The 27,622-nt window shown below is 35.9% G+C and overlaps 1 protein-coding gene across 1 annotated transcript; it reads left to right on the plus strand.

Annotated features, from left to right (window-relative positions):
- The first annotated feature begins 23,612 nt into the window (after positions 1-23,612).
- Positions 23,613-26,683, plus strand: LOC141431913 (uncharacterized). Its single transcript, XM_074093205.1, has 2 exons — positions 23,613-23,894; positions 26,122-26,683. Exons 1-2 carry the CDS (start codon positions 23,703-23,705, stop codon positions 26,260-26,262), a joined length of 333 nt encoding a protein of 110 aa, XP_073949306.1. The 5' UTR covers positions 23,613-23,702; the 3' UTR covers positions 26,263-26,683.
- Positions 26,684-27,622: the final 939 nt, after the last annotated feature.

Genomic DNA, 27,622 nt, shown 5'->3' on the forward strand with positions numbered 1-27,622 from the left:
AGTTGAATAAACTGTGATGATTTCATTTAAATTTATGCAGCTTTTTGCGGATGGACCGAGGGCGGGAAGTTTTAAATTGGAACATATTTGGTTCTTGTGTGTTTTACCATCTCATTGTGTAGGTAAAGACACAACAATTTATTCCAAGACAGATAGATAGATAGACAGAAGACAAGATATTCAAAGGAAGTCTAAAACCACGAAATTATTAAATCCGGCAGTTGAATTGAAGTTTACTAAATTACCTTGGTAATTCCCAAAAATTACATCTAAGATTTCATTAACGTTGCACATGAAACACCCGCGTCTATGTCTCTAATCCTAGCAGTGGAAATTTTGAGATTTTATTCGAATGTCGGTACGGAAAGTATGTGTTTTTCTGGGTTTACTAATGTTTCGGCGAAAATTATTTAGCAAATGATTAGCTCCCAAACTATTTATCCCATATTTTTATTATTAGGCGAAATGTTATTTTCCAACTCAACGTTTCGCACTGACATAATTTCCCAGCTAATAATTTGATAAATTACTATTATGCAAATACCTGGAACTTTTTTAAGATGTAATTTATGTTTTCGTCAAATTTATTGATTGGAAAACTTTAAATTAGCAACAAATTCAACGGCCTCCAACTTACTTTCCTAGTGGCAGTTATCCTGGCTGGTATAAACAAACCTAAAAGATCCAAGTCGCTTCTGCTCCGAACCATCTTGCTCGCTCGCTTCGCTCGCTCGCACAAATTTTGAAGTAAAACTTTGCAATATAAAAATTGGCCAAATGTTATTTGACAATTTGTTATTTGCCTAAGCCAATCATTTGCTACATAATTATTTGCCACATAAAAGTGTGATGAAGTAAAATTTTGCAATAGGTATAAAAATGTTGCGAAATAGAAAAATGCGAAGTAATGCCAACGATTGATTTGCCAAATGAAACTTCGGCGAAAGGTTGGTTGCTAAGTGAAATTTGGCGAAATATATTTCGCCGAAAAGTTTTCCTAATTAAAATCCATTCAGTAGTCTTTGTGTGAAAGAGTAACAAACATCCATACACACACATCCATGCAAATTTTCTCGCGTTTATTATATTAGTGGGAATATATTGGCGGCAGTCCAAAACGAGCTATTGTTACTGAAATAAAAACTTTTGGTACTTGAACAACCAAAAAAAAATATGAAAAAAGTAATTAAATATCTAATGGATATCGCGCGTGTTTTTTATTAATACATATTTTAAATTAGTCACTTTACTTCGAGCTAGTTTACTGCAGAGTTTAAACTTCAGAGTTTAAACGCAATATAAAATTTGGCTTATACAGCAAAGCAACGCTATCCTAAAACTTTACCCACCATTAAGTAGTCAGTTGTGTTAAACTTTCACTAAAAATAACATTAAACGGATACTTTAATAAAGTTATTTCTCTCGACACCTGATACCTCAATAAAACAAAAGCTTTTGATAAAGCGGTACTTGCCCTGGCCATAAAGGTAATGTGGCACCATGAAGGTGTCAACGACAAACGACCACCGTAATGATGCGCGGCCGAACGTGATCGAGCACTGTTTGACCATATAATAACGCTTGCCAGTTCACCGCGATTATCAACATAATGTGCCACTCGTGAATCAAACGTAGCAAATATAATGAGGTGTCATATAGAGCAGGCGCCAAGGGAAGTTGCGTATGCAAAATTAAGGGACTTCTGTGCATAGTTTTGAACTCAGAAAAGCTTGCAAATTATGATTCTGAATGTTGCCAGGAGATCCGGTGGTCCATTTCTTTTATACCCCATCCCTTAAAATATCATGTAAATGGGCATGGAAAAGTATAAAAAAGCTTTTTAAAACTAGGTAGGTATTTAACCAATTCTTAGGCCTAGGAAATTACTAATTCATAAAGTAGACAGATACTAATTTTCGATAATTGTAATTAGTATTAATCACGGGTATTAATTAATAATATCATTGTATTTAGTATTAATTAAATAAATAAATATAAGTTTTTTTTTACTTCTGTCATATTAATATGCGATTTGTATTGTAGCTACTGGACTCTTTTTATGGTTTTAAATGTAATTATTATATTTGATAATAATCGGATTCTATTTTAAAAAATGTGTTTGTTTTGTAAACAGGTAGGTATATGTGGTTTTATTCTTATGTTACATTTAAATTATGTTCTCGCTGCTGAGGTGAAAAATTGTATGTGTCACACGAGACCAAAGTTTTTTTGCATCTCGTGTATTTCAATCCCTTGCTGATCTCAGGATTCTAACCTAGAATCACTCGCTAACGCTCGTGATTCAATTATAGAATCCTTCGCTTACTCGGGATTCAAAATCAACACTCGCAACAAAAAACAACTTTGCTCTCTTGTTGCACAAATAACTATTATGTTTTTTGATAACTATAAAATTACTAGTGTTTATCCGCGGCTTTGCTCTAGTAAACTATTCGATCTAGTACCTAGTTACAACTGAAATTCCGGTAATTTACGAAATTCCCCTGGGAATTCCCAAAAATTATGCCGTGGTCTTCATTGAGGTTGTAACTGTCGAAAATTTCAAGACTCAACCCAGCGGTTGAAATTTCAAGACTATATCCCTGTCACGTGGGAATATCGGAGTAAAACGTAGCCTATACGTTATTCCAGAGGTCCAGCTATCTACATACCAAATTTCATGACTCTAAGCCCAGCGGTTGTTACTTCGAGATTTTATCCCTATCCCGCGGGAATATCGGAATAAAAAATAGCCTAAGTGTTATTCCAGACGTCCTGCTACCTATATACCAAATTTCATCCAAATCCGTCCAGCTGTTTCAGCGTGAAGGAGTAACAAATATACTCACTCACTCATTCACAAACTTTTGCATTTATAATATTAGTTAGGATTTATAATATTAGTAGGATATTTTATTCCGTAAACATGTAAAGATAGTATTCAGAAAAAAATAAGAAAAAAAAACACGTCTTGAGACGTTAAATATTTCGCGGTTAATAAAATAAGTACAATGTAAATGAAAAGCACGATGTATGTAAGTTTCGGAAAATTGCATGGGAATTTAGTAAAATATTGGAATTTTAATTCAATTGGCAGACTTAACGATGCGAGTGAAGCAGCGAGTAAAAGCTAGTATTTTATATGTTATCTACAGAGCAACTGTCTAGAACAACGATCTAAACTAAACTTCTTAATTGTACCTTTTTTTCCTTTTCACTAAAAGAAGTTTACCTTCGAAGTTTTGTTTTTCCGGACGCCGATAGCCAGTTTATCATGTAAGTATAGATAGTGCCACGAGAGTTGAAGTGAATGATTACACACACAGCTACATAAAGAACTGATTGCATAAAAGAAGAATGAATGAAATGAATGAGTAAATGTCAAAATCCCACCGTCATTACATGACATGGTCTTGACTGCGTGACCTCAACTCTGGTGGCACTACCTATAAACTATTTTAACCATTTTCTCTGGATGTATTATTATTATTTTTTTTTATTCGACTGGTTGGCAAACGAGCAAGTGGGTATTATGAGTATTAAATAATAACTCACGTCTTTAATCGAGTTTAGCTCGACTTGTTTCGGGCTAATTCGTAGACCTTCCACAGGCCGTCATTACGTTTTATGTAGACAGCCGCAATCCGTCATTACGTTTTATGCATACAGCGAATCATTTTACTTACGTTTAGGTATGTATACGATCCTATACAAACAAGGCTTCGGTGACAGTGTACCTAATAGTTTTGTATTGTAACGTATTAAAGTTCATGTATCGATATTTGTGATCACCTCGGCATTTCTATCTACCGTTGTACCCTCAGTTTATCTCTCCGATTTCGATACCATTTCGATTCTTGAACGAGCCAAGTTCAATATTATTATGGTCTATACCTTGATTGTTGACTTCAACGATAAAAGAAATGAGATCTAAATGGGTGCCAAGTTCAATGGTCAGTCCTAAAATGCATTATGGCAATATAAAATATTTTTTAACAACTTAAAATATCATTTCTTCTTATAACTTAGGATAATAATATTGAAGCCTAAGCTACTTATATTATTATCAGAGGATAATAATCTGCAATTACTTATCAATTTTTGGATTTTTTACTCCTTAAAAACGTTTATTCGGATAACATGTTCCATAATAGATAAAATGTATGTAAGTACCCACTCGTAATCTAGTTTATAAAATTTCAACCAAATTGGTCCAGTAGGTACACTGATTGTAAACTTACTATATGACTGGCAGGCAGGCAGTATAAAATTCCGTTCGGGTTGCGTTTTTCGCTCTGACAACGAATGTTAAAGTGGGTGCCCCTTATTTCGCATAGCATTATTGTAATAATAAGATTTCGCATAACAGATTTGGTACCTATAACATAAGTCTGCATAACAGCGAACTTGCATAATTATAAAGAAGCATAACACTTATTTAGCATAATAATGAATCCGCATAATTGAAATATGCATAACATTATTAACTACATACCTATTACTTAAACTGTTATAAAATAAAAACGCATTATTTTATCAAGCGAGTGAATTAGTTTGTTCAGGGAAAAACCGACTCGGTTAGGTTAGGTTCAGAAGCGCCTTAACCTTCCTGCCTTAACCTTCGGTGTAAGGTTTTTTTTTAATAGCCCAATAATAGATATTTTCACATAGTAGTTCACGTTTCAGATTTAATTGAATTGAGTAAATAAAATAATAGTCATTTTACTTCTAGCAAACATTTTTCACTTAATTTAACACTTAATATATTTTTTGACAAATTAAATTTACAATTTCATTAAAATGATCATTTAATGTTTATACTCTTTTTCTTTTACCTACTTATGCAAAGTAATGTTATGCAAATTAAATTTAAGTCAACTTACCGTTATGCCAATCCACATTATGCGTATTCAGTTATGCGAATGAATGTTATGAAAATTAATAATTATGCGAAATAACGTTATGCCAATTTCAATTAGGACAATAAATTTATGCGAATTAATATAGACCCTGTTAAAGTAGGTACTACAACGTTGTAGAAATTGGCTTCATCAAAGAGTTAGGTTCCTACAATATTTTTACACACGCTTTCTGACGGCTTGCTATGGCTTACTATTTCTACGTAACAGGCGCTCATGATAGGTATTGAATTTGTTTTCATCAGTTTATCATATAATATAAATGTTTGAAGCATTCAATATTCTTACTCATAACTACTAATATTTGTCGGGACTTAATCACGAACTATTTATGTGAATTATCTCGACGTTTCGATCACATTGCAGCGGCTGTGGTCACGAGTCTACAGCAGGGCTACTACGAAACTCGAAACTGGAAGTTCGTATCGTACCGTCCCTCTCGCTCTCGTATTAAATAGTATAAGTGTCAGAGGAACCGCACGACACGAACTTTCGAGTTTCGAGTTTCGTAGTAGCCCTGCTCAGCTGTTTCGATCGGTCGGTTAATCGGTTTACTTAAATTTCTCGATACTTAGGGCCTGTTTCACCACTCGTCGACTAACTTTAAGTGTTAGATAAAAGTAATGCCGTCTTTGTTTATTCGGACAAAATAAACAGAGACGCGGACAAAATAAACAGAGACGGCATCACTGATATCCGTCAATTAAAGTTGGTCGACAAGTGGTGAAAGAGGCCCTTACACTTCATTTCATAAAAAAGTATAGCAATAATACCCATGTATAAAAAACGAGAGCTGTAAGTATTGACAAAGGAAAACATTTAAAAATAGCTAACTGTTTACTCTGAACCGTCGGTTTTGCTATGTATTTATTTGATCAAGGTCAAATAGACAAATAATATACTAAAATCAATAGAAATTTACTTGCTTAGAAAAATCGGTTCTCAGTATTAGGTACAAGGGTCTGTCTAGGTCTAGTGATGCTCGAACGAAGTCTTGTTAAACACATTCTTTATCCTTCGTGTTGTCATTTGTACTCATAAAATTGGTGTGTCTTGTGTTGTTGCGATAAAATGTATTAAATTTTCCTACCCCGATTCAGGGTGAGCCAGCAACCTGAAACAGCAAGTTTATAAACAGGCATTCATGTCGATACTTCGACAATCTTTACTTCTTGTACATTCGATTTCTTAACATATTCGCGGCCGCGTTCGCTTCGCGCTACGCTCGTAGCGCGTAGCAGCGTTTTTCCGCTTTGTAGCGAAAACTGCCTACGAACAGAGAACTCGCCTAGCGGGTTCTTGGCACTGAATGTGTAAACTTCTGAGCAAAAACTTGGTTAAAAAGATGTGAACACGACTCTATTGTTAACGGCGTAGAAGCGTGTTCAGATATTTTTGATCAAACTTTTGCCTCGAAGTTTACAAACTCTACTGTACATATAAAGCCGAAATCAATTGAAAACGGAAATCTGTCGACACTATTCCAATTTTAACATTAGCACCGTGTCCGACAAATAGATACGCGAATCTGTTTTCCCACGCTATGATTTGTAGCCCATAGCGGCAATTGTAACATACTCGTATATTTCTCTTGGCACAAGCCTAATCGAATGTCATAAGCGGTCGTTCCTCGACAGAACTATTCACAGGCCGCCAGCTGCCGCACTCCTGCCCCAGATTTATGTTCCGGCCCCGTCCAACTTTCTGCACCTTGTTTCTGCAACACTTGTACTTGACGTCTTAAAATTATCGGAGTTTCCATACAACACACTTAACACGCCAACATGAAGCGTAGGTTAGTTGCACGCCAGATACGAACAGATAACTTTAGATGTAACTCAGCATCTGGCTAGTAAAAAACGGGTGTGACTTACATTCCGTTTTTGAATCCATCCAAATTTCAAGTTACGATACTATAAGGTAGGCATCTGAGCGTTGATTACTGTCGCAGTAGTTGCCATCTTCAATTTGAAGACATAAGCAATATAATAGAGGTTTCGCAGCAGGGTGTCATCTATTGGGCATTAGCGTATCTAACACTAGGCAAATCAACACACCAGAAATGGGCAGCAGCGTCGTCTTGCCAACCTTACATTCTATACTACGCTCGCCAACCTGCTGGCCTGCTTGGCTTATAATGATAATAATGTAAAAAAAAAACTTTTAATTTTTATTTCCTGTAGCCCAATTGATTAAAATGTCCAATCAGCATTTCTTTGAAATCCAGCGCAAGATGGATCGAAGTGATCAAACTGAACTCCTGACCAATCTCCACACAGTTTTCAAGCATTGCATATTCATACAAAACCTTCTCCGCTTACCTGTGGCACACATGTGTGGCGCTGCAAATAATTTACGGCTCCCTAATAGTAAACCATTTAACATGCAGGATACAATGGAATTAATGAGGTTATATGTGACGCCGGGGAGCAGCTCGCGCCCGCGCCTGGAGCCAGGGGCACTCGTAAACTCATTAAAAGTTGACTTCACATACTAAAACGACTGGCCTTATCCATATAGACGGCAGTTTTAATCGAGACCGCTTTACGGACCATTTAATTCCACGGACTGGTTATTGTTGAGCTGGGATCGTTAAAAAGGACTTTTCCGCCCTTCCCTCAAACAAACGCTGACACACTCGTCCGTTTATGGATGCCTAGTTCGACACGTGGCTCCATCGGACGCTATACCACGTTATATATCCCGAAATGATTTGGGGAGAGGCAAATCTAAAATACAAACTGAAATATGGATGCTCAGAAAAACCAGAAAAATAAGACCAGCGCTGGGAATCGTAAAAGTAACAAAAATTTGTAGTTGAAATAAATAATACAAAAAGACTCCAAAAATCAATCTGAACAATGGATCTTATTGCATTTGACGACCAGATGGCCTAGTGGTTAGAGAACCTGACTACGAAGCTTGAGGTCCCGGGTTCGATTCCCGCGTCGGGGCAGATATTTGTATGAAAAATACGAATGTTTGTTCTTGGGTCTTTAATATGTATTTAAGTATGTATCTATCTACATAATTATATTTATCCGTTGCTTAGTACCCATAACACAAGCTTTGCTAAGCTTACTTTGGGACTAGGTTAATTGGTGTGAATTGTCCCGTGATATTTATTTATTTATTTTATTTTATTGCATGAATTAAGAAAAAAAAATAGAAAAGAAAACAACCTACATAAACATCAAAACGTAATCTAGGTTTAAGTAGGTACATTAAAATCAACATGACATTACATAAAAAGTTTAAAGACTGAATATATGTAGATGATAATTCCATAAATATGTATCGAAAATGATCACACAGCTCAAACTGAGATTAACACTACCTAATTTGAGACTTCATATTTTCTGGCAAGCGGCCATAAAACATAAGTACTTACCTGCTTTACGGCGAGGTTGAAAGAAAATATATTGTATGAAATAACCAAATTTAATAAATATTTTAAATACAAGCTTTTTTTGCATACTGATTAATTACCTATACGTATGTATGTAGGTACCAAATTTTCTAGTCAATCCGACTACTCTAGAAGTAGGGATAATTGGACTACTTAACAATTAACTAGGTTCTACTTATCCAACACTAAGTAACTCCTTACAATAATACTCTGCGTAATGTTCGTATTAATAGTAGAGCTATGCATGACATGTTTCGAGTCAATCCGTGGCTCTTTCTCAAAATGAGCTCGAACGGAATTGTGCGCTGCGCGCCAGCGCTCTTGCTGCTCGGCTACTCGCCTACTCGGCGAAATATTGCCCTCGTTTTCGTCACAATTATTATCAGAAGTAAGAATGCACACTAAACTAACCACATCATATCACTCTAGTAGAATCTCATCCACAATTAACCATCTACGTGGTAGGTACATTTTCCAATTCTCGTACATTACTATCACGATTAAAATTCGAATAATCACCAATCTCGATGGGCTTATGTACCTAGTTTCCGCGGAATAAAAAACTTTTCCTTCGCTAGTACGGACACCTTCTCAAAACGAATCTGAAAGCAATGAGTGTAACGCCACTGCAAAACTCCAGCTTCCTCATACGACGTCCTTGTTCCGTCAGTTTCGTTTTTCTTTTTTTTATTAGTTTCGTGGAAATATTCCGGCCAGTTATTTAAACACACCGGGAACATGTAAAGGCTCCATACTTTCTTGAATGCACTAATCTGATTTTATCCGTTACCCCATTAGGTAATTAATATAGGTAAGGCAGGTATACAGTTTCTCGACTACAGCTGGACGTTAACACACGTGAACATACGCTTCATATTATCAAGTTTACAGTGCACATATTCCGGATTACACAAACTCAAGGACTATAATCAATCGAATTATTATTAGAACACAGAAGACAAACAACAGGGATGATGGTGTGAATCTGCCTTAAGGTAACGCTCAGTAGGCGTCAGCTTACGATATAATATAGTAGTTGCCACTCTTGTTCTGAATGTATTCTAATACTCCCTTGTATTCACATAGAGAGAGCACTGCGTTCACGGTTGGCTTTACGTTCGAGTTCACCTTGAGAAGGAACCACGGATTAGCTCGAAACATATCGGGCATATTTCGACAATTAATACATGAATGACTCACTCATGTATCTATTTTCATAATTATGTTCATGTGTTATGGTATTTTTAATTCAAAGAAGAATATTTTCCAATGAGATTAGTAGGTAGGTATTTAGTACAATATCATTTACCTGCACTCAAGCGAATGCACACACGTAGACATGATAAAATTATGAGCAAGGTGAACTTAACCTATATCTCTTACATAATATCTGAGTTAATTTATATAATGACAAAATAAAGCTCACTTTCTTATTCGTTTCATGAGATATGAGAAATATATAACGTTTTATTCGGGCGCCAATATTATATTTTATGAAATATTGTGTGATAATATTTACCACCGCTCCGCCCTGCGGTATTGTTGGCAGTTCCCATACTAGTTATTCGGCTCTATTTTCTATCCTCGAATATTCCTCATGGAACTTTAGAAAAAATACTTCGTCTGACTAAACAACCCTCGATCTCTGCGTTGGTATTAATATTATAGGTAATACTAGATTAATTTTGATTTCAGTTGACATATTTAATATTTTTGTTTTTAAGTTGCATTTTCGTTAATAACTGGAAATGACTTTAGCACTGAAAAAGATTAAATAGAAAAAGTAACGTAACCTAGCTAAATGCTGCTGTATTTAGAAATGCTTGTTAAAAATATATAAAAAAATACAAGCGTGAAGAAAAAGCAATGTGACTATTTAGCCGCATCTAAAAATGTTATCAAGTAAAAATACTACAACTTTAATCTCGCAAAAGTGAAGAGATTGCAAATACAAATTCACTGAATCGTTCATAGTCAGATTTTATCGTTATCCACTCGGAGCAACGATCATTATTTCATGCACTCGATGGGTTCGCTTCTAAATCGACGTTAAAAGAAAATTTATAACAACGTCAGGGGTGAAAAACAGCAGACATAACGAACGGAAAGAATTATTGGAAAGTAAATGATGCAGAAGCCTGTGCCAAGGTACGCCGCGGAGTGGCTGCCTGCTGAGGAGTCATCACCGCTCAGCACCGCCTATTCCGTGTACGGGGGTTTCGCTCGTTCATTCACCTTAAATCGACGCCATTCCGAAAGGCAAAATAGAGCACTGCTGAAAAAGACTTTTCGATAGAACGGTCCCATCAAATTTCTTCAATATCCATTTACGATGGAATAAGACCGGATTATGCGCAAGGCAAAACCCTTTAATCCGGGCTAAAGGTTATTTTAACATTGCACAGAATTCGGGTGAATTAGATCACAGCTTATACATTTTCCTATCCATTTTCCAATTATTTGGGTCGGTTGGAGTCGGAGCAAAAGGTCGATGCGACTGTGTTGACGTAATATCGCATTAAGGCTAATTTATCGAGACGCTATGACAAAATAAACATTCGGTCGGGCATGTTTATTTATTGAAATAACTATGGGAGATTTAACTGTGTAACTTTTCTTGTATATTTTTCTTTGCGCGCTAACTGGGTAACCCAATAAATAGCAATGCTTATAGTAAGACGACGTTATCCCCGAGGGGAACTGGAAGCCACGCTCTGCTCAGTCGGCGACTTAGATTGGAGCTATTTACTTGTACGGATATTGGAGTAAAGCTCTTTAATTAAATTAATGCAACTTTTCGATAACTTTTACCGGCTAAGCCTTTTATAATTACATTTTGAATGATTAATTATCATTAACCTAATTGTTGTCGTTTTGGAATGAATGGTGAGTTTTAGCGGTCGGTAAAAAAATATTGTTAGCCTGGAACGCCACCCTAGAGCGCAGTTTTCATTTGTTTCACAAAAGCGGTTAATGTAAACGGTGCTCTTTAACATTAGCTCGATTATCTGGCGACTCGCGGCGCGCCGGCTGCCGAGAGAAAAAACAAAAGCCCATTCGCCGCACCGAAACTGCGCAGGGCAAAGTTGCCGCTTTAAGTGTGATTTGATAGCAGCATTTGAAAAGGTAATTCGCATATTCGATGCAAACATTGTAAATATTTACATTTTTGTTTTAATGTGCACCGTAAATACCTATCATTAAATGTGAATTAGTCGAGCGATACATTATTTTCATGTTTACCTATCGTATAAACAACTGCATTCTCAGACTCAAGTGTCCTCAAACATCCTCAAACTATACCTCGAGTTGGACACAATACGTCATTGTCATGTGTAGCGACTAGCGACAAATCGTGTCAAGACTCAGGACGATTCGTTAAATAGAAACGCTCTGCGATCCAATTTGCCGTCAAAGGGCATGGCAAGAAAAAAAGAATAAATTTAAATCAAATTGTTTTCACGAGGCTATCAAATCGACGATGTTTAAGGAGGAATTTAGGTCACGTCTCGTGGATTACGGCTTATTTCCCGCGTCTCTTTTTCTTCGTTTGACGCTAATCCCGTCGGGCTTCGCAGAGATTCGACCTCAGTCCTTGTACGCTCCCCTACAAGTAACTACATCAATTTAACTTTAAACTTAAAGTATCTTACTCTGCTATAATCGATCTTTTAAAGCATTTACTTACGAAATAATATAGCAGAAAAATGAAAAAGCGAAGTTCAAAAAAAGTATCCGCAGCTGCGCGTCATACGTCGGCGGCTGCAAGCTGATACACAGCAAATTGCTAGTTTATTCAAATAAGCGCCGTAGGGCGAGCAGCGAGTGTCGAACAGTGAATCAAAGGCTGAACGTTAATATCTCGGGGGCGCTCCCCGACCCGCAGTAAATCTGATTATCCAGTGACGTCACACCACCTCTCGAATATTAATCGTGCTCTCTCACTTATACCCTAATAATCAACGTAACTATCAAAGGGCTGCTTTTAATTTGCCGGTGGGTTAAAAGGATCCTTGGGCATCGTTCTAGTTGCCAAATTATACAAATTAATCACCTCCATTAATTCGGCTCTCCGATGTGGCCTCATATCATCGCCGTGGCCCGGGAAACCTACAAAAAGGGTTTCATTTGCATTTGTTACCAGAAAATTAAATGGCGTCTTACTGCCTGAACTGGCTTAATTACATTAATAATCTACTATCTTGTACTTATTATCTGAACCTTTATCTGTAAAATTACAGACTTCCTATTCAACCCTTACTAATATACCTTACAGCCGCAATTCGAGTTAACGGCTGATTTTTAGTACGAAGATCGTAGATATTCTGGACTCAGAGATGTAATACGAGTATAGTACCTACATATAATAAATATTTATTTTTTAAGATTGTGTGACATTTGTAAGTGTATCAAAGAAAACAACAAACTCTGCATAGTGTCAGCCTTGCTGCCAGCGCTGGTCTTTCGTTGGGAAAACCACCAATTCTTATTGATCTCAGTAATGAAATGTTACGTTTATTCCGGTAAACTGATATTGAATCAGGCAATTACTTATCCTATCTGGGCCGTTTTTGGGGCGCGCAGTCCGTCGGCGGCGGATTATGACATGATATGAAAGTAAAATAAGCTAATTATTATAATATACTTTCATACACTTTTAAATACGTACTCAGTTCGGTACCCAAAGTGTGCTTATCAATAAATTAGCATTATAGGTACGAAGGATACGCTGTGTATCCGTCCATCTCTCCGTTTGTTACAGTAGGGAGTATATTTTTAACCGTAAGTGTTCTTTAAATTTTCATGGAATATATTTCAAGGGCCACTATAACATAAATTAGTTACCTATTGTCGTTTTAACTCGTTCTCAACAATGTCAATTGTGAAAATCCGAACAATACGTGATAGTTATTTTTTCATAAAAAAAACTGTAGCTTTACTTGCATGTGATTAAATTTACTTAATAGAAATAAAATATTGTGACTAATAATAAAGTTATTTATTTATGGTAGACTAATAAGATTAATATTTTTTCAATCTCCGTTCGGGGCAGATGTATGAAAATAGTTCTGGAGTATTGAGTGTTTAATATGTAAATGTGTGCTTATCAGTTGTCTACCTGTACTACAAACGTTATTTGGTTTTTATCATTTTTTATGACAGAATTATAGATATTGATGTAGGTAGGTGCGCCAGTGCAACCTAGAGCGAACAAGCAGAGCACAGTCATAATACGCGTTGTATACGAGGGTGGAACTCAATATTATTGTATTGTATTAGTTTGACTATTTATTGTACGTAAAACATATAAAAACAACAGTTAACAAGACTAAGAGATGTACAAAGGCGAACTTATCCCTTAAAGGGATGTTCATTTGTTGCAGTGAAGTTTGTTTTCAATTTGTATAGTCAACGAAAAGTTTTTTCTTGCCTTAGAACTTTCTTGTTATGGTCATTACGTATACTTATAAGCTACATTTTTGTATATTAGTGTAACGAAAATAATTTTTAAGACGAAGTTGTGACATTTACTTCTTTCTGATTCCTAATTAATACGATATTTTTCACATTTTAAAAGATTTTTGTTGTCAATCCGTGGACCGACTACTTAATCAGCACATGACCTGTTCTCCGCACATTAAGATAACACCTGATAACACCGCTCGCGTGATTCTCGCTCAACTGGGTACAAAACAGGCTTACTGCCCCATGCATTTTCGACAAGCTAACCTTGGTCCAGTGAGCAGATTGGAGTGACTCTCGATACATCGCTTGGTTGGTTAGCAATCAAACCAGTTATTTGGAACTAAATTTACATTGAGCGGACTAAAACGGCAGGCCTCTAAATTGCGGCGTGCGGTATGCAGCGCGGGTGACCGAAGCATCCCGAAAATGCCGCTTTTCTGTGCTCCTGTGAAATTAAACCCGAATTACTAAGCAATGTAAATTAATATTTGTTATATAAAACGATAAAAAATATTCAAAGTGCAAGGGTAGGTACTCAACACTCCTTTTGTGCTGTTTTTGAGAAAAAGAAAAACATACATACAAAGAAAGAAAGAAAGAAAACGAAAACATACGAATGACAAATAAAACGATTTGTTGTATGTAGCAAATACACACGATAATAAATAATTATTTTGATTTCTGCAACAATACAAAAAGTTGTATAAAGCGAGCGAGTAGAATACCGAGAAGAATTTTATAAAGCGAATAAAGATTCGCTTTATAAAATTCTACTTCAAAATATTCCGTTATAGGTACAAGAATATAAATATCGGCGTTACTGCTGACGCCATAGCAATAAAATCGGATTAAAGGGTCGAAATTACCCAGGCTTATAGGTACCTATGACGGCGAATGAAAAACGCTTTAATCGAGGAAACCAAAATAAATATTGTTCGCAAGTTCAATAAATAAAACACAGAAAAAGGATAAAAAGCATCGTGTTCATGTAAATGGAGTTTGCTAGCGTCTATCCTAAGCGATTTTTCATGAGCTATGCCGCGTTAATGTGTACAAACGCTCTTGGCTCGGCAGCGGCATACTTTGCTTCACAGGAAATAAATTATACCCAGTGCTGATGCCGGCATGGCGGTACAGAGAAAATTCGCCGCGAGATAAGCACTCGGTTATTTTCACGTTTAGTTTTACTTTCTTATACAGACTGTTGCGCCTTTCCACACATCGTATCTATCAACGGAAAAAGGCAACGTGCGCGGTGCGGGCTTTTACATTTACCTATACCAACGGACTGTTACACAATTCCCTAACGTATTATGGAAGTTTACAGTTATTGCAAAGTATGTGAAATTGTATGTAACATCATTATGTGTGTCATTGTGTAAGTAAATGATAAGTATTTATGTAAACCCTACGGAAAAATGTACAAAAATAAGGAAACAAACACGATTGACAAACGTTAAGATACATTTACATTTGTACAAGGGGAACTTTATCCCCATAAGGAAATTTATGCTTTTAAGCTTTGTAAGTGTTAAACCACGAGTTGAAAATGTTAATCAGTTTCTAACTAACGTTTAACAAAATGGGTAATTTTATCAGTTATAATTGTTAACTTTAACAAAAACTGAAAAGGGGTCACTTCTGGTTTGTACGTGGTTGATTAAATAAACTTAAGCTCTATTCCATCATAGTTCCGAAAAAAATCCAATCGATAAGAAAATCCTAGTTCTCGTAGCAATTTTCGGTCACAATAGGTACCATCAGCCAAATAAGTGGACTATAAATTTTTTAACAAGTTCCTATCAAATGAATATGTAATGTCGCTAAAGTCGAACTTTCAAGTTGACAGACATTAGTTGGCCTTATTGTTTTGTGACATGCAAACGATTATCAACTTTAGGGTGGTAGACCACATATTTGGCTGATGGTACACAACTTAGCGCGACTGAACTATGGAAAAATCACGAATGGTCGATAGAATATTGTACCGCAAGAGCTGATAAAAGCAGTGATTTTTTATTAAAAAATAAACTAGGTACTACGACTATCAGATAGATGTACCTAAATAAAAGGTTTGCTCATATATTTTTGGTCGAGGTTTGTTTTCCTACTTATTGCGGACCAATTTATATATTTAACTTTGACTAAAGACGTGATATATTTTGTCCATTATAAACTGTTCTTTGTAAATTTGCTAGTTCCATTTATAGCCGCGAAAGTTCAACATACGACACTACTTCTACCAAAACCTCTTAGAATAGAATATAATATAATAGAAATTATTTATTCGTGACAAAGTAGCGTAGCATAGCAAAAATATATTTAAAAAAAAAGTTGTAATGTTGTATGTCGTTATTTTTCTATGCTAGACATGGGAGATAAAAACGTCACGGTGACAAAGTCACCGTGACTCGCCGTCAAAAGGTGTCACAGTGCCTTTTCACAAAAGAACAACGTTACAAAATCACCATACGTGCCTACAGTTCCTAGCGCCTAGCGCAGTCTCTGTTACTCAAATCACGACGCTGTGAAGTGCTGTGACTGTAACTCGGCTCTAATCGGGTTCAGTCGGGAGTGTTCGGAAGTGGCGAACAATATCATATGGTGATATGAGTAACAGGCGTGACATAGTCACGTTGAAATAACAGTGGGAAAAAAAACGTTCATTACAGGACCGTGACGTGTCACAAATATCATGCAGTGACACGAGTAACAGGCGTGACAAAATCATGATGACTTTTCACTGTGACTTTTTTGCACCGGGATCGTCAGTCACTGATATCAAAATGTAACGCTTTTCCCCATGTCTACTTTATGCACAATATTTCCGTTCTTATCATCTCATTCCTCCGTAATCCTAATCCACAATCTATACACCCGAATTCTCTTCTCCATTCCTATAACATTACCTCCAAAAAATATTCTCCATCTCCTTTTTTGCCGACGGATGTCCAGGTGCGATTAGCATCTCTTCCCATATTAAGTAATTAGTAATCCATTGGGCCGCATAAAGTGGTTCCCTTCATCTTTCCTTGCTGGCTGCTAAATATAAAAGAATTTACTCCCATCGTCTTTGTTTTTGGACAAGCTTGCTTATACTCTAATCTAAGGGACAGATACATTTTTGGGCTTCAAACCTACTCGTAGAATGCGTAGGCATTTACCGAACCGTGAGTTACACTTTTGGCCTCATCTGCCCTTTTGATCAAGTAAGATAAGTGTCAATAGCTTGTAAAAAAAACTAGCTTATATCGGGTAAATGAAATATTCATCCCTTCACAAGCTTACAAATACTAAAAGAGTGTTAGGTTTTTGTTCGCGACAAAAGCATTTCGAAGGCTCCAGGTGCCGAGATGTGATAATCTCAGTCTTTCCTATTACTTTAATATGTTAAGAAGCTAAAAAGAGTCGTGGATCTGTTCTTATTTTAATCAAATGAGTACACATTTTTCTTTGATAGGTCGTCGGAGTGGGAGTATGTTTGCGCATGTACTACTTGATGCCAAAACAGATCATGTCTTCCGTGTTGCAATTTACAGGGAATTCCGAACTGAAAACTTGATTAAATACCTTAACCTTATAGATTTTTCTCATTAGTACTCATAATCACTTTTGCGTTTTTAATTACATAAATATCTACTTACAGATAAATCTATTAAAAATGTAAACTCCTCTAATCTGTTTCACCAATGTTGTTACGTGTATTGAACGAGGTTTTCTTTGTTTTATTTTAATAGCCGGACTACTACTACTAGGTACTGAATATTCTATTGTGACCTTTTCTGGTAATTTAATCTTTTGTTTACCTGTTTACCTCTAGTAAGTAAGTCTTCATTTATGTGAATTAAATCTTGTTTTGTTGTTGTGTTTCCAAACAGAACGATTATAACAGTAAATGTAAGTATTGTTACACTTTCCACAAATCCCTACACAATTATTAATCGCTTACTTGTAGACAGTTAGATTTTTCTTAAATTCGTGTCTATTATTGGCTTTCCAAAGATAGACAACTTGACCACTAAAGGAAATCATTTTAAAATATTTCCTTGAGAATTTCCTCAAATAAATAGTCAGATATTTAACCGCCTGCTAATGAGAGGTATTGAAATCAACTCGTCAAAATTTACAACCAAGGTCTTGAGAATACTTGAAGGTAATACCGGGAAGGAAAACGCGACATAGCAATTTACAAAGCCGGTGGACGCTTTTGCGTACTTCTCTTGACTTTATGCTCCACGCTTCTATATTAATTCGCATAAATTAATTTTCCTAATTGAAATTGGCATAACGTTATTTCGCATAACTTTAATTCGCATAACTGAATACGCATAATCTGGATTGGCAAAACGGTAAGTTGGCATAAATTTAATTAGCATAACATGTTTTGCATAATTATAAAAGAGTATAAACATAAAATGATTATTTTAATGAAATTGTAAATTTTATTTGTCAAACAATATTATATATAGTATTACATTGAGGGAAAAAATATTGCTAAAAGTAAAATAATTATTGAAAATATAAACTGAAATATAGATGCACAGTAAAACCAGAAAAATAAGACCATACGCTACACCACTGATGGCCAACGGTACCGACACGAATTTCCCCTATGCACCTCATATCTCAGCTTGTTTGTTTCTTATTTAGCCACTTAAGCAGTGACGCTAGCGACATCTATGCCGTAGCCCTCATCGAGAAACTTTTTCGGCACTCCATTGGAACTAACCGCTCACCCGGACAAGAGATATCGTTACTAAGCAATCAAATTAAGATAATTAATCTAATAATTAATAATAAAATAATAATATCTAAAAAAATAATTATGATTATCTACGCTACGTTTCGCTCCCGCCTCAGCCTTCTGAACCTAACCGAGTCGGTTTTGCCCTGAACAAGATAATTCACTCGATTGATAAAATATTACGAATTCATTTTATAACAGTTTAAGTTATAGTTAATAATGTTTTATGCATATTTCAATTATGCGGATTCATTATTATGCTGAATAAGTGTTATGTTTTTTGATAATTATGCAAGTTCGCTGTTATGCACAATTATGTTATGCTAAATCTGTTATGCGAAATAAGGGGCACCCATTGCTTCACGCCACGGTTACCATTTTCCCAGATTTGTCTATACACGTTATTAATTTTATAACCATCTGAGTTTTAGCAATTATGATCAGACGGATGGGTTCTAAGAATCTCAACCTTTCTTCGCTTTAAACTGTTAGGTACATATCCCTAGAGAGTTTATGACGAAGGTCACAAGAGTAGATTTTTTTTGAAAATATTAGGTTTCACCACTCATTGATAACTTTTATTGTCTTTTCTGTAAAAATAATTAAGTACAATGTTAACGTCGCTCAGAACTTGTCGATTTTCTGCATTTTTTTGAATATTCAAATGAGAAAGAAAAAGAAAACCGATTTTCTGTTTCGAGCTCCACACAAAATTAGGAAACTAGTTTAAGTGTATCTAAAGTAAAAAATATGTAAGGTATTTTGCCGTTTCTTTTTGTTCGCAGGAGTGATATCAGTGATATCACAAATGCGTTGCTGCAACATTTGGGTCGCATTATTATGGCGCTGTGAGATCACACTGCACCTTTTGGGTCGCGAGGTCGCGTGACTGTCGGACGCAGCCGTCAGATAGCCTTGCCTTGTGCGAATAACGTATGTTTTAAATTTATTTTAACCATGTTGTTCATGGTTAATGATGTTTCTTTATCATTTTAGGGCTACACATCGCGCTGTGTCACAAGATAAAGAATACCTGCAGAGTACAGACAGACATACAGACATTGGCGTCAAACTTATAACACCCCTCTTTTTGGATCGGGGGTTAAAATTTAAGAAAAAGTTCCGTCATAAAACCTTTAAAAATAATGAAATCTACGTATTGTCCTCTCTGCGTTTGCTATTTAAGTAAGTAGAATATTTACATTCAAATTTCTTTGCATTTAGGGACCGCTGAATACGTACGAAATACTAGCTATATACGTACAATACAATACAATAACTCTTTATTGCACACCAACACATAGTAAGCAGTACAGGAACACACAGGTATATACACATAAATTTTCTGAGGTAAGCAATAGGCGGCCTTATCGCTTCAGAGCGATCTCTTCCAGACAATCTTTACAATACCTACCTACTTAATGAGAATATTTAAAAACATACACGCATGCAGAACTAGGTAAACAGACTAATCGATATAAATACTAATCTGACTGTGTCTTATTTTCATGCCATTTCAAGTACAGAAATCGATGCAAGTTGTTTTGATTTGTATTGTCAGTCGAAGGATTAAAAAAGCGGCCAAGTGCGAGTCAGACTCGCCCATGAAGGGTTCCGTAGCAGCAAGTAACATAATATAAAAGTTCTTCGTTTATTGAATGAAAGGTAAATTGCGGTTTACGATTTATGACGTATAAAAAAACCACTTAGTAGATCTCGTTCAAACCAATTTTCGATGGAAGTTTACATGGTAATGTACATCATATATATTTTTTTAGTTTTATCATTCTCTTATTTTAGGAGTTATAGGGGGGGGGGGGGACACACATTTTACCACCTTGGAGTGTCTCTCGCGCAAACTATTCAGATTAGAAAAAAATGATATGAGAAATCTCAATATCATTTTTGAAGACCTATCCATAGACCTATCCGTACGTGTGGGGGTACGGGTTTGATGAAAAAAAATTGAGTTTCAGTTTAAGTATGGGGAACCCCCAAAATTTATTGTTTTTATTTTTTCTATTTTTGTGTGAAAATCTTAAAGCGGTTCGGAAAAAAAGTGGCTGTGACATACGGACGGACAGACAGACAGACAGACATGACGAATCTATAAGGGTTCCGTTTTTTGCCATTTGGCTACGGAACCCTAAAAAGTGCCGTTGCAAAGTTTAACGCAAAATAGTAACATGATCTGTGAGCTGTATACTGTATAGCTGAAGACAAGTATGTATTTACAATTGCATCAGGCGCCAGGAACGTTCGGAAAATCCCAGTAAAATCCTAGTATGCATCAATTTTACTAGCGACAGAAATATTGTCAAGGCCATACCATTAGCCGAGATGCGTGTACCTATGTAATATGCCTTGGGATCATCATGCCGGAAGATGCTGCCCATTGAAGTATGTCAGGGGCATTGTAAAGGAGACTCCTTAAACGAAATTTAAACTCACCTCTCGCTCTCGCTAGTGTTGCTGCTTAAGTGACTAAATAAGAAACAAACAAGCTGAGATATGTGGTGCATAGGAGAAATTCGTGTCTGTACCGCTGTCCATTGGTGGTGTAGCGGTATAGCACGCGGCACGGAATGCCGAGGACCTGGGTTCGATTCCCAGCACTGGTCTTATTTTTCTGATTTTTCTGTGCATCTATATTTCAGTTTGTATTTTCAATATCGGTTTTACGGGATGACCGTAAAAGTAACAAAAATTTGAAGATGAAATAAATATACAAAAAGATTCCAAAAACCAACCGAAATTTAAACCTCATCATGTGATGAAAATGTTACGTCGCCATCATCCGGATGTCATCCAGTTTAACAAAGCTTCTCCCTTAAAACACGACAGTTAAAGACAACTTGCTATCTACATCCACCGATTGCCTAAAACTCTTGCGACCAAGGGCGTTGCCAAAAGCAATGCCAGCTACCCCCATCTCCCTCCTATCCTTAGACTTTCTGAATGTTTAATCGCACTCCTATATCGTGTACATGAACTCAAAATAATCCACCATGTTAACTCAGACCTACCAGAAATTGAATGCAGCCTAGATCAAAATGGGGAATTATTTTGTGTTCATATACTCTTGCTCTAGGATCGTGCGAAGTTTTTGATTATAAAACATTAGTTAGCAGAAGAGTTACTTATTTATTGAGACAAAATTCTCAGAAATTTGTTATCGCAACGCTACTTTGACCTTAGCTATCTGGGCCGTCCCCCGACTCAGGCTAATCAAATCTTTATCTTCCACGATTAATGGCAATGTAGAAATGCTTGGAAAATATTAAACAACTTTATGTACCAAAAGCTTAAACTATTTAGTTTATGAATGTCGCAAACTATCGTGAGAAGTAATTTGACTACCTCAACTTCTATGATGTACAGTGAAGGGCAAAGATATCGACACGGCCAAAGTTGCAAAAATATGTACTTATACACGGCCTTAATGTTAAGTGCATAAAGTCGTGTATACATATTTTTGTAACTTTGGCCGTGTCGATATCTTTGCCCTTGACTGTACTCAACTGCATGGGTAAAAATCAAATGTGCACAAGTACTTGACATGGGTAAATCCAGGTTAAAACTTACTATTGTTGGTACGAGTTTCCGATCACGGGCCCAAGGGGGTCATTTGAAAAGCATTTAAGGGACCAAAGCCAACATGAAGAGGCTTTTGGTACCTTATAATATAAAAATGAGATAAAAATAAATGGACAAAGGATATAACAGAATGGACTCCTAGGTTTCAGACAAATGCTTTTTTTTTATTATTCGACTGGATGGCAAACGAGCAAGTGGGTCTCCTGATGGTAAGAGATCACCACCGCCGATAGACACCTGAAACACCAGGGGGATTGCAGATGCGTTGCCAACCTAGAGGCCTAAGATGGGATACTTCAAGTGCCAGTAATTTCACCGGCTGTCTTACTCTCCACGCCGAAACACAACAGTGCAAGCACTGCTGCTTCACGGCAGGATTAGCGAGCAAGATGGTGGTAGCAATCCAGGCGGACCTTGCACAAGGTCCTACCACCTGCAGCCTGGTCTGACAAAATTAAAAAATAGCAGGGCCATTATGGCAGAGAACAGCAATAATAAGGGAGTATAAAAAGTTGAAAGAGGCCTTTGTGTCACAAAGACACGCCGACACGTAAACTATAAAACTAGTATAATATTATTGTAAAAAGGCTATAAAAAATATGTAGGTATAAAAGTCAGATGGGCGTTAACTATGGAGATGTATACCCCAATACACTATAGCAAGTGTGCTAGCGGATAGCCCTCCAGAGTTGCCAAACTATATTGCCAGGCAGGAAGCGACAGAAATCGGCTATGGGGTTGGGATGTGGTGGACAGGATTACTAGGCTATGGGGTGAGATAACAGACACCTAACTATTTAAATTTCTCGCAAATGTTACCAAAACTTCTTATAAAATATTATTTTAATCGAAAGAATACTTATTTTTGTCAAATCTGCTCACAAAATGTCACTAGGATCGGTTAAAAATTGTGTCATTTGCAGAAAATAAGCACCTTTCAAGTGTGTCCCAAACTTTTATGTGGAAAATATGTCCCAGGTGCGCTAGAAATAAAAAAAAACATTCATACTAAAATGTATAGTAAGTAAGTATAGATATTTGGGAAATTTGGATGTAAGTATGTGTTATCCAACCTAGGACAGAAACTCGGTCAATTACTGTCAGAAGGCATAAAATAATATATATATAAAATAGTAATAGTATAAAATTTTGGACAAAATTCGGTCTACAATATTTGAAGACAAGTTACATAGGGAAGTAGGTACATTGCAAGTACTCGTACTCGTATAAAGGCACGCACTTGATAAAAATTGTTGCTTAAATACTAACTAACATTACCATTCATTAGCATTGCTATCTTTTAATATGGAAGCTGAATGTAAATGGGTATAATGAAGCTAAAGATGAACGCATAAGGATCTCATGAACGATCGTCCATTGTTCTCGGCTGCCTCCTTTTATCCAATTCACAGTCAATAAGTTTTTCCGCTTACTCACTCGTACGTACCTACGCAAAACGTAAACAAGCAAAGTGACCAGAGCGATCGCGAACTAGCCAGTCGTCCGTCAGCAGCTGCCGAGGCTATACTTTAAATTAACATATTTCGTAACAGTAAAGTTTGACATAATGAAGACCGCCGCCGTCCTCCTCGTCGTTGCGTTATCATGTATCTGTGTCAGCGAGAGCAAGGACCTCATTATAGGCACAAGTTTCAACAACAGACTTATATTTCAAGAAAAGGCTGAATACAATGCCATCCCGCTGAAGAAGAGAGTAAAGGAGGTGTTTTTCTCCGATCCCGCGCAACAAATTATTAAGGTACCCCCTAAATTACGTCACGTTACTAAAATTATACCTACTGTCATGCCGCCATAGTCTGAGAAGTTCTACAGTGAATAATTTAATAGCCCATCAGTAGTAATGCCAGTGTGGTCAAAATGTAGCAAATGTTACTATTTAATGTAAAAAAGGTTAAGAGCTACTGCTCGGTGGGCAAATTTAAACTAATTAAGTACCTCCATTGATTACTTTATATAAGCGTTTCCCACGCATAGAAAAATAGACGCGGTAAGTAATTACTAAAATAGGAATATAATGTATCTTTTAATTTAGCTCACCCACACAGCAAGGAAGTAAAGCGGTTATAATTAGCCCGACTTTATCTGAAAATATAGAACGGTAGGTAATTATTTACTATAGAATTAATATAAAAAACGTTTTCACCTCAGCACCTCAAACAGGCAGGTTTTGCTATGAGAAATCAGTGAGCAAAATTCACTCCGTGAGACAAAGTAACTTTTTAATTATTTTTTTTAAATGCTGAGTACAGTGTTGGGTCTACTCACTGAATTCCAAATATTTGAACTTTACTTTGATCTGTCATTTCACTTCAACTCGAAAAAAGCAAGAGATAGGATCAAATTTGTCGATTACAAACTTAAATTAAATTTTTGGTATTAAAAATATATCGAAATATTTCCAAAATGTAAATTATCCCGATCTTTTAATAAAGTACGCAACCTCGTTGCACGAAAGCCGCTTCTCTTGTTTTTTTTATAAAAGAATTCCGTATACTGCCTCTACAGTATAATTATTATTTGTTAAATTGAATGATTTTTTAACAAATCTATTTATGTTTATGTAATAGAAATCTTAATAAAAATCATATTTAAAGGTTTAATTGTTCAACCTTTTCAATTACCCCGAGATGAGGCTTTTTGCAGTATTAAAAAATAAGTGTGACATTAGTACAAGAAGTTAAGATTGCATGTTATGAGTATGCGATTTGTATTGTAGCTACTGGACTCTTTTTATGGTTTTAAATGTAATTATTATATTTGATAATAATCGGATTCTATTTTAAAAAAATGTGTTTGTTTTGTAAACAGGTAGGTAGGTATATGTGGTTTTATTCTTATGTTACATTTAAATTATGTTCTCGCTGCTGAGGTGAAAAATTGTATGTGTCACACGAGACCAAAGTTTTTTTGCATCTCGTGTATTTCAATCCCTTGCTGATCTCAGGATTCTAACCTAGAATCACTCGCTAACGCTCGTGATTCAATTATAGAATCCTTCGCTTACTCGGGATTCAAAATCAACACTCGCAACAAAAAACAACTTTGCTCTCTTGTTGCACAAATAACTATTATTTTGGCTATTTTGATTTTTTGGCTATTTGTAATTTGAATTTGAATTGGTTATTATAAAAAACACTTACAATTTTGTTATTATGAAATTAATAATGGTATCGTAGGGGTACTCTCGAGTTGCTTTTAAATTTAAATTTATACCTAATATTAAGTATTAACGTTGAATGTTTTGTTACATTTTAGGTCAAGTGTATTTGGTTATTTACACGGAATAAATAGTGAAATAATTATACTCAAATATTCGTATTTAGTAAATGTGGTATTCGTTACGTCACTATACTCTTGAGTATTAAAGAATAGATGACAAAACCCGTACAAATCGTTTAAAGAATGACTAAGCAATGGAAACACAATTTTCTCATTAATAGGTACTTAAGACAAGATCTTATCCTATGTTTCTCCGTCGTATAGTTTGTTATTTAACCTCCATACACTTAAACCATATTTTCATTCGTTGAACCATATTTTTTCCTTTTCCTTGAAAACACAATATAGTCAAAGATCAGGAAATATCTACCAATATCGACACAGGAAAGTCGTTAGGTAAAAAATATAAGGAAAACCATATTATCTGATTTAATAGATACTCATAAAAATAAGTCTACGATTGTTTACTAATTTTACTTTTTATTTACTTGTTTAAGTACTTATGTTTCTTTGTTTTTGTTTCAAATACAATGTCACAATACAAATTATCTTGAAATGACTTCGATTATAATAGTCTGATAACAATACAATAATAAAACGCCACGACCAAAAGAATATGCTTTAAAAAACCATTTTCAATGAAAATTGTGTTTATAGGTAGTTGTGATGTAGGTACTAGTATTTATAAATGAAGACACGAACTCTTATTTTGAATTAAACTACTTTATTATTATTATTATTTTCAGGGCATCATTGCTCGGGACCTGGATCACACCGAAGCCATTGCAACCGTCACAGCCGGAGGAGTCGGCTTCTCTTACGCCAACATTCGGCTGAAGAGCGAACGGGGATCCGGTCTGAACTATCAAATTGAAGTCTACGTATAAAATCATTCGATCAATGCCATGTACAAACCAGGATAAGGCTTAATTCCCTTGCTTGAACTTGAAAAAAAGAAGGAATACATTTTTGCTGTTAAGATTTTTGCAGTAAAATTTTAGATTTGATTAAAAGTATTACTCGTATCTAGCTAAAAAATATTTTATAACCTGAACCTGCAACAAACAAAGACTTTCGAACAAACAGAAAAACGTGAAGCATAAGATTCCGACAAAAAGTATTTATAAGAGGACAATAGTAATTAAGTAGCAGTGGGTAGGTAAAATAAACATAACTCTTACCTATCTTCCTATAAAATAAAAAAATCTTGCAGATTATTTAAAATAAACTGGTTTGGACACGGCTGAAACTGCGATTGCAGACCAGCAAGCAAATTGTTCACTACAATAAAAGATAAACGCAAACTTCTATTGTATTTAAATTCTTCTATGGCATAGATGTTTTATTCATATTCCCGGTGGCGCAGAGGAATCTAAATGAACTACCAACTAAAGTGGCTCTGTCTCTAGTTAAAAAATATTATTTTTTGTATTTTACGGTAAAGTGCCGGCTCGCACACGCTGTCGTGTTAAACTGAGTAAAACTTGTTTGAATTAAATTTGTTGTTTCGTTCGTCTACAGCTAAGTACACAAATGAAGAGATACTCTTAAAATACGTATTTAGACCAAATTGAACTTAATCTCTCACTCGTTTGTCCGCCTGTCTCAAAGGGACCTCCCTCACAAGGTCCTATCGGCTAAACCGTTTAAAGTACACACAAACTAAACAACTAAAGGCTAGTACTAATACGTGAAAATGTGGTACAAGAGAAATGTTTTTATCCGATAATGCCAATTGTATGATACAAAAGCTTGGTGTATGAGCCCGACTCTCATTCGGTTGTTTTTTTTTGTAAATGTTTTCCTTCAACACAGAAAGGTGACTGATGTAACATTACTGAGTCACATAAGTAAAATAGGTGATTTACCCAAGATAACCTACTTACAACAAATTTACACACTCTTCAACAGATTAGGTTCAGCGTTGTAGATACGCTCTGTAATTTATTACGCGTCTCCGCTAACTACCGTATATGGATAGTGTAGCAATAAAGCACTCCATAAACGGGAGCAATGTTTATTTACATTACACGTATTTGTAGCAAACAGCTCCAACAGCGTCGAATGTTAACAGAACTAACAATGTGCGTTCCGACCGGCGCCATCACATTTATGTTGTCAATATTCCTTTATAAATGCACCTGTGAATAGCGCTAAGCGCTCATGACGCAAGATCTAGTTTAAATCCGGTAGGCCTTGACAATGGCGCTTTAATTTGCTTAGTCAGTATCCTGTCAAACATTGACA

This window comes from Choristoneura fumiferana, chromosome 10, assembly GCF_025370935.1.
Source record: "Choristoneura fumiferana chromosome 10, NRCan_CFum_1, whole genome shotgun sequence".
Classification (NCBI taxonomy): Eukaryota; Metazoa; Arthropoda; class Insecta; order Lepidoptera; family Tortricidae; genus Choristoneura; species Choristoneura fumiferana.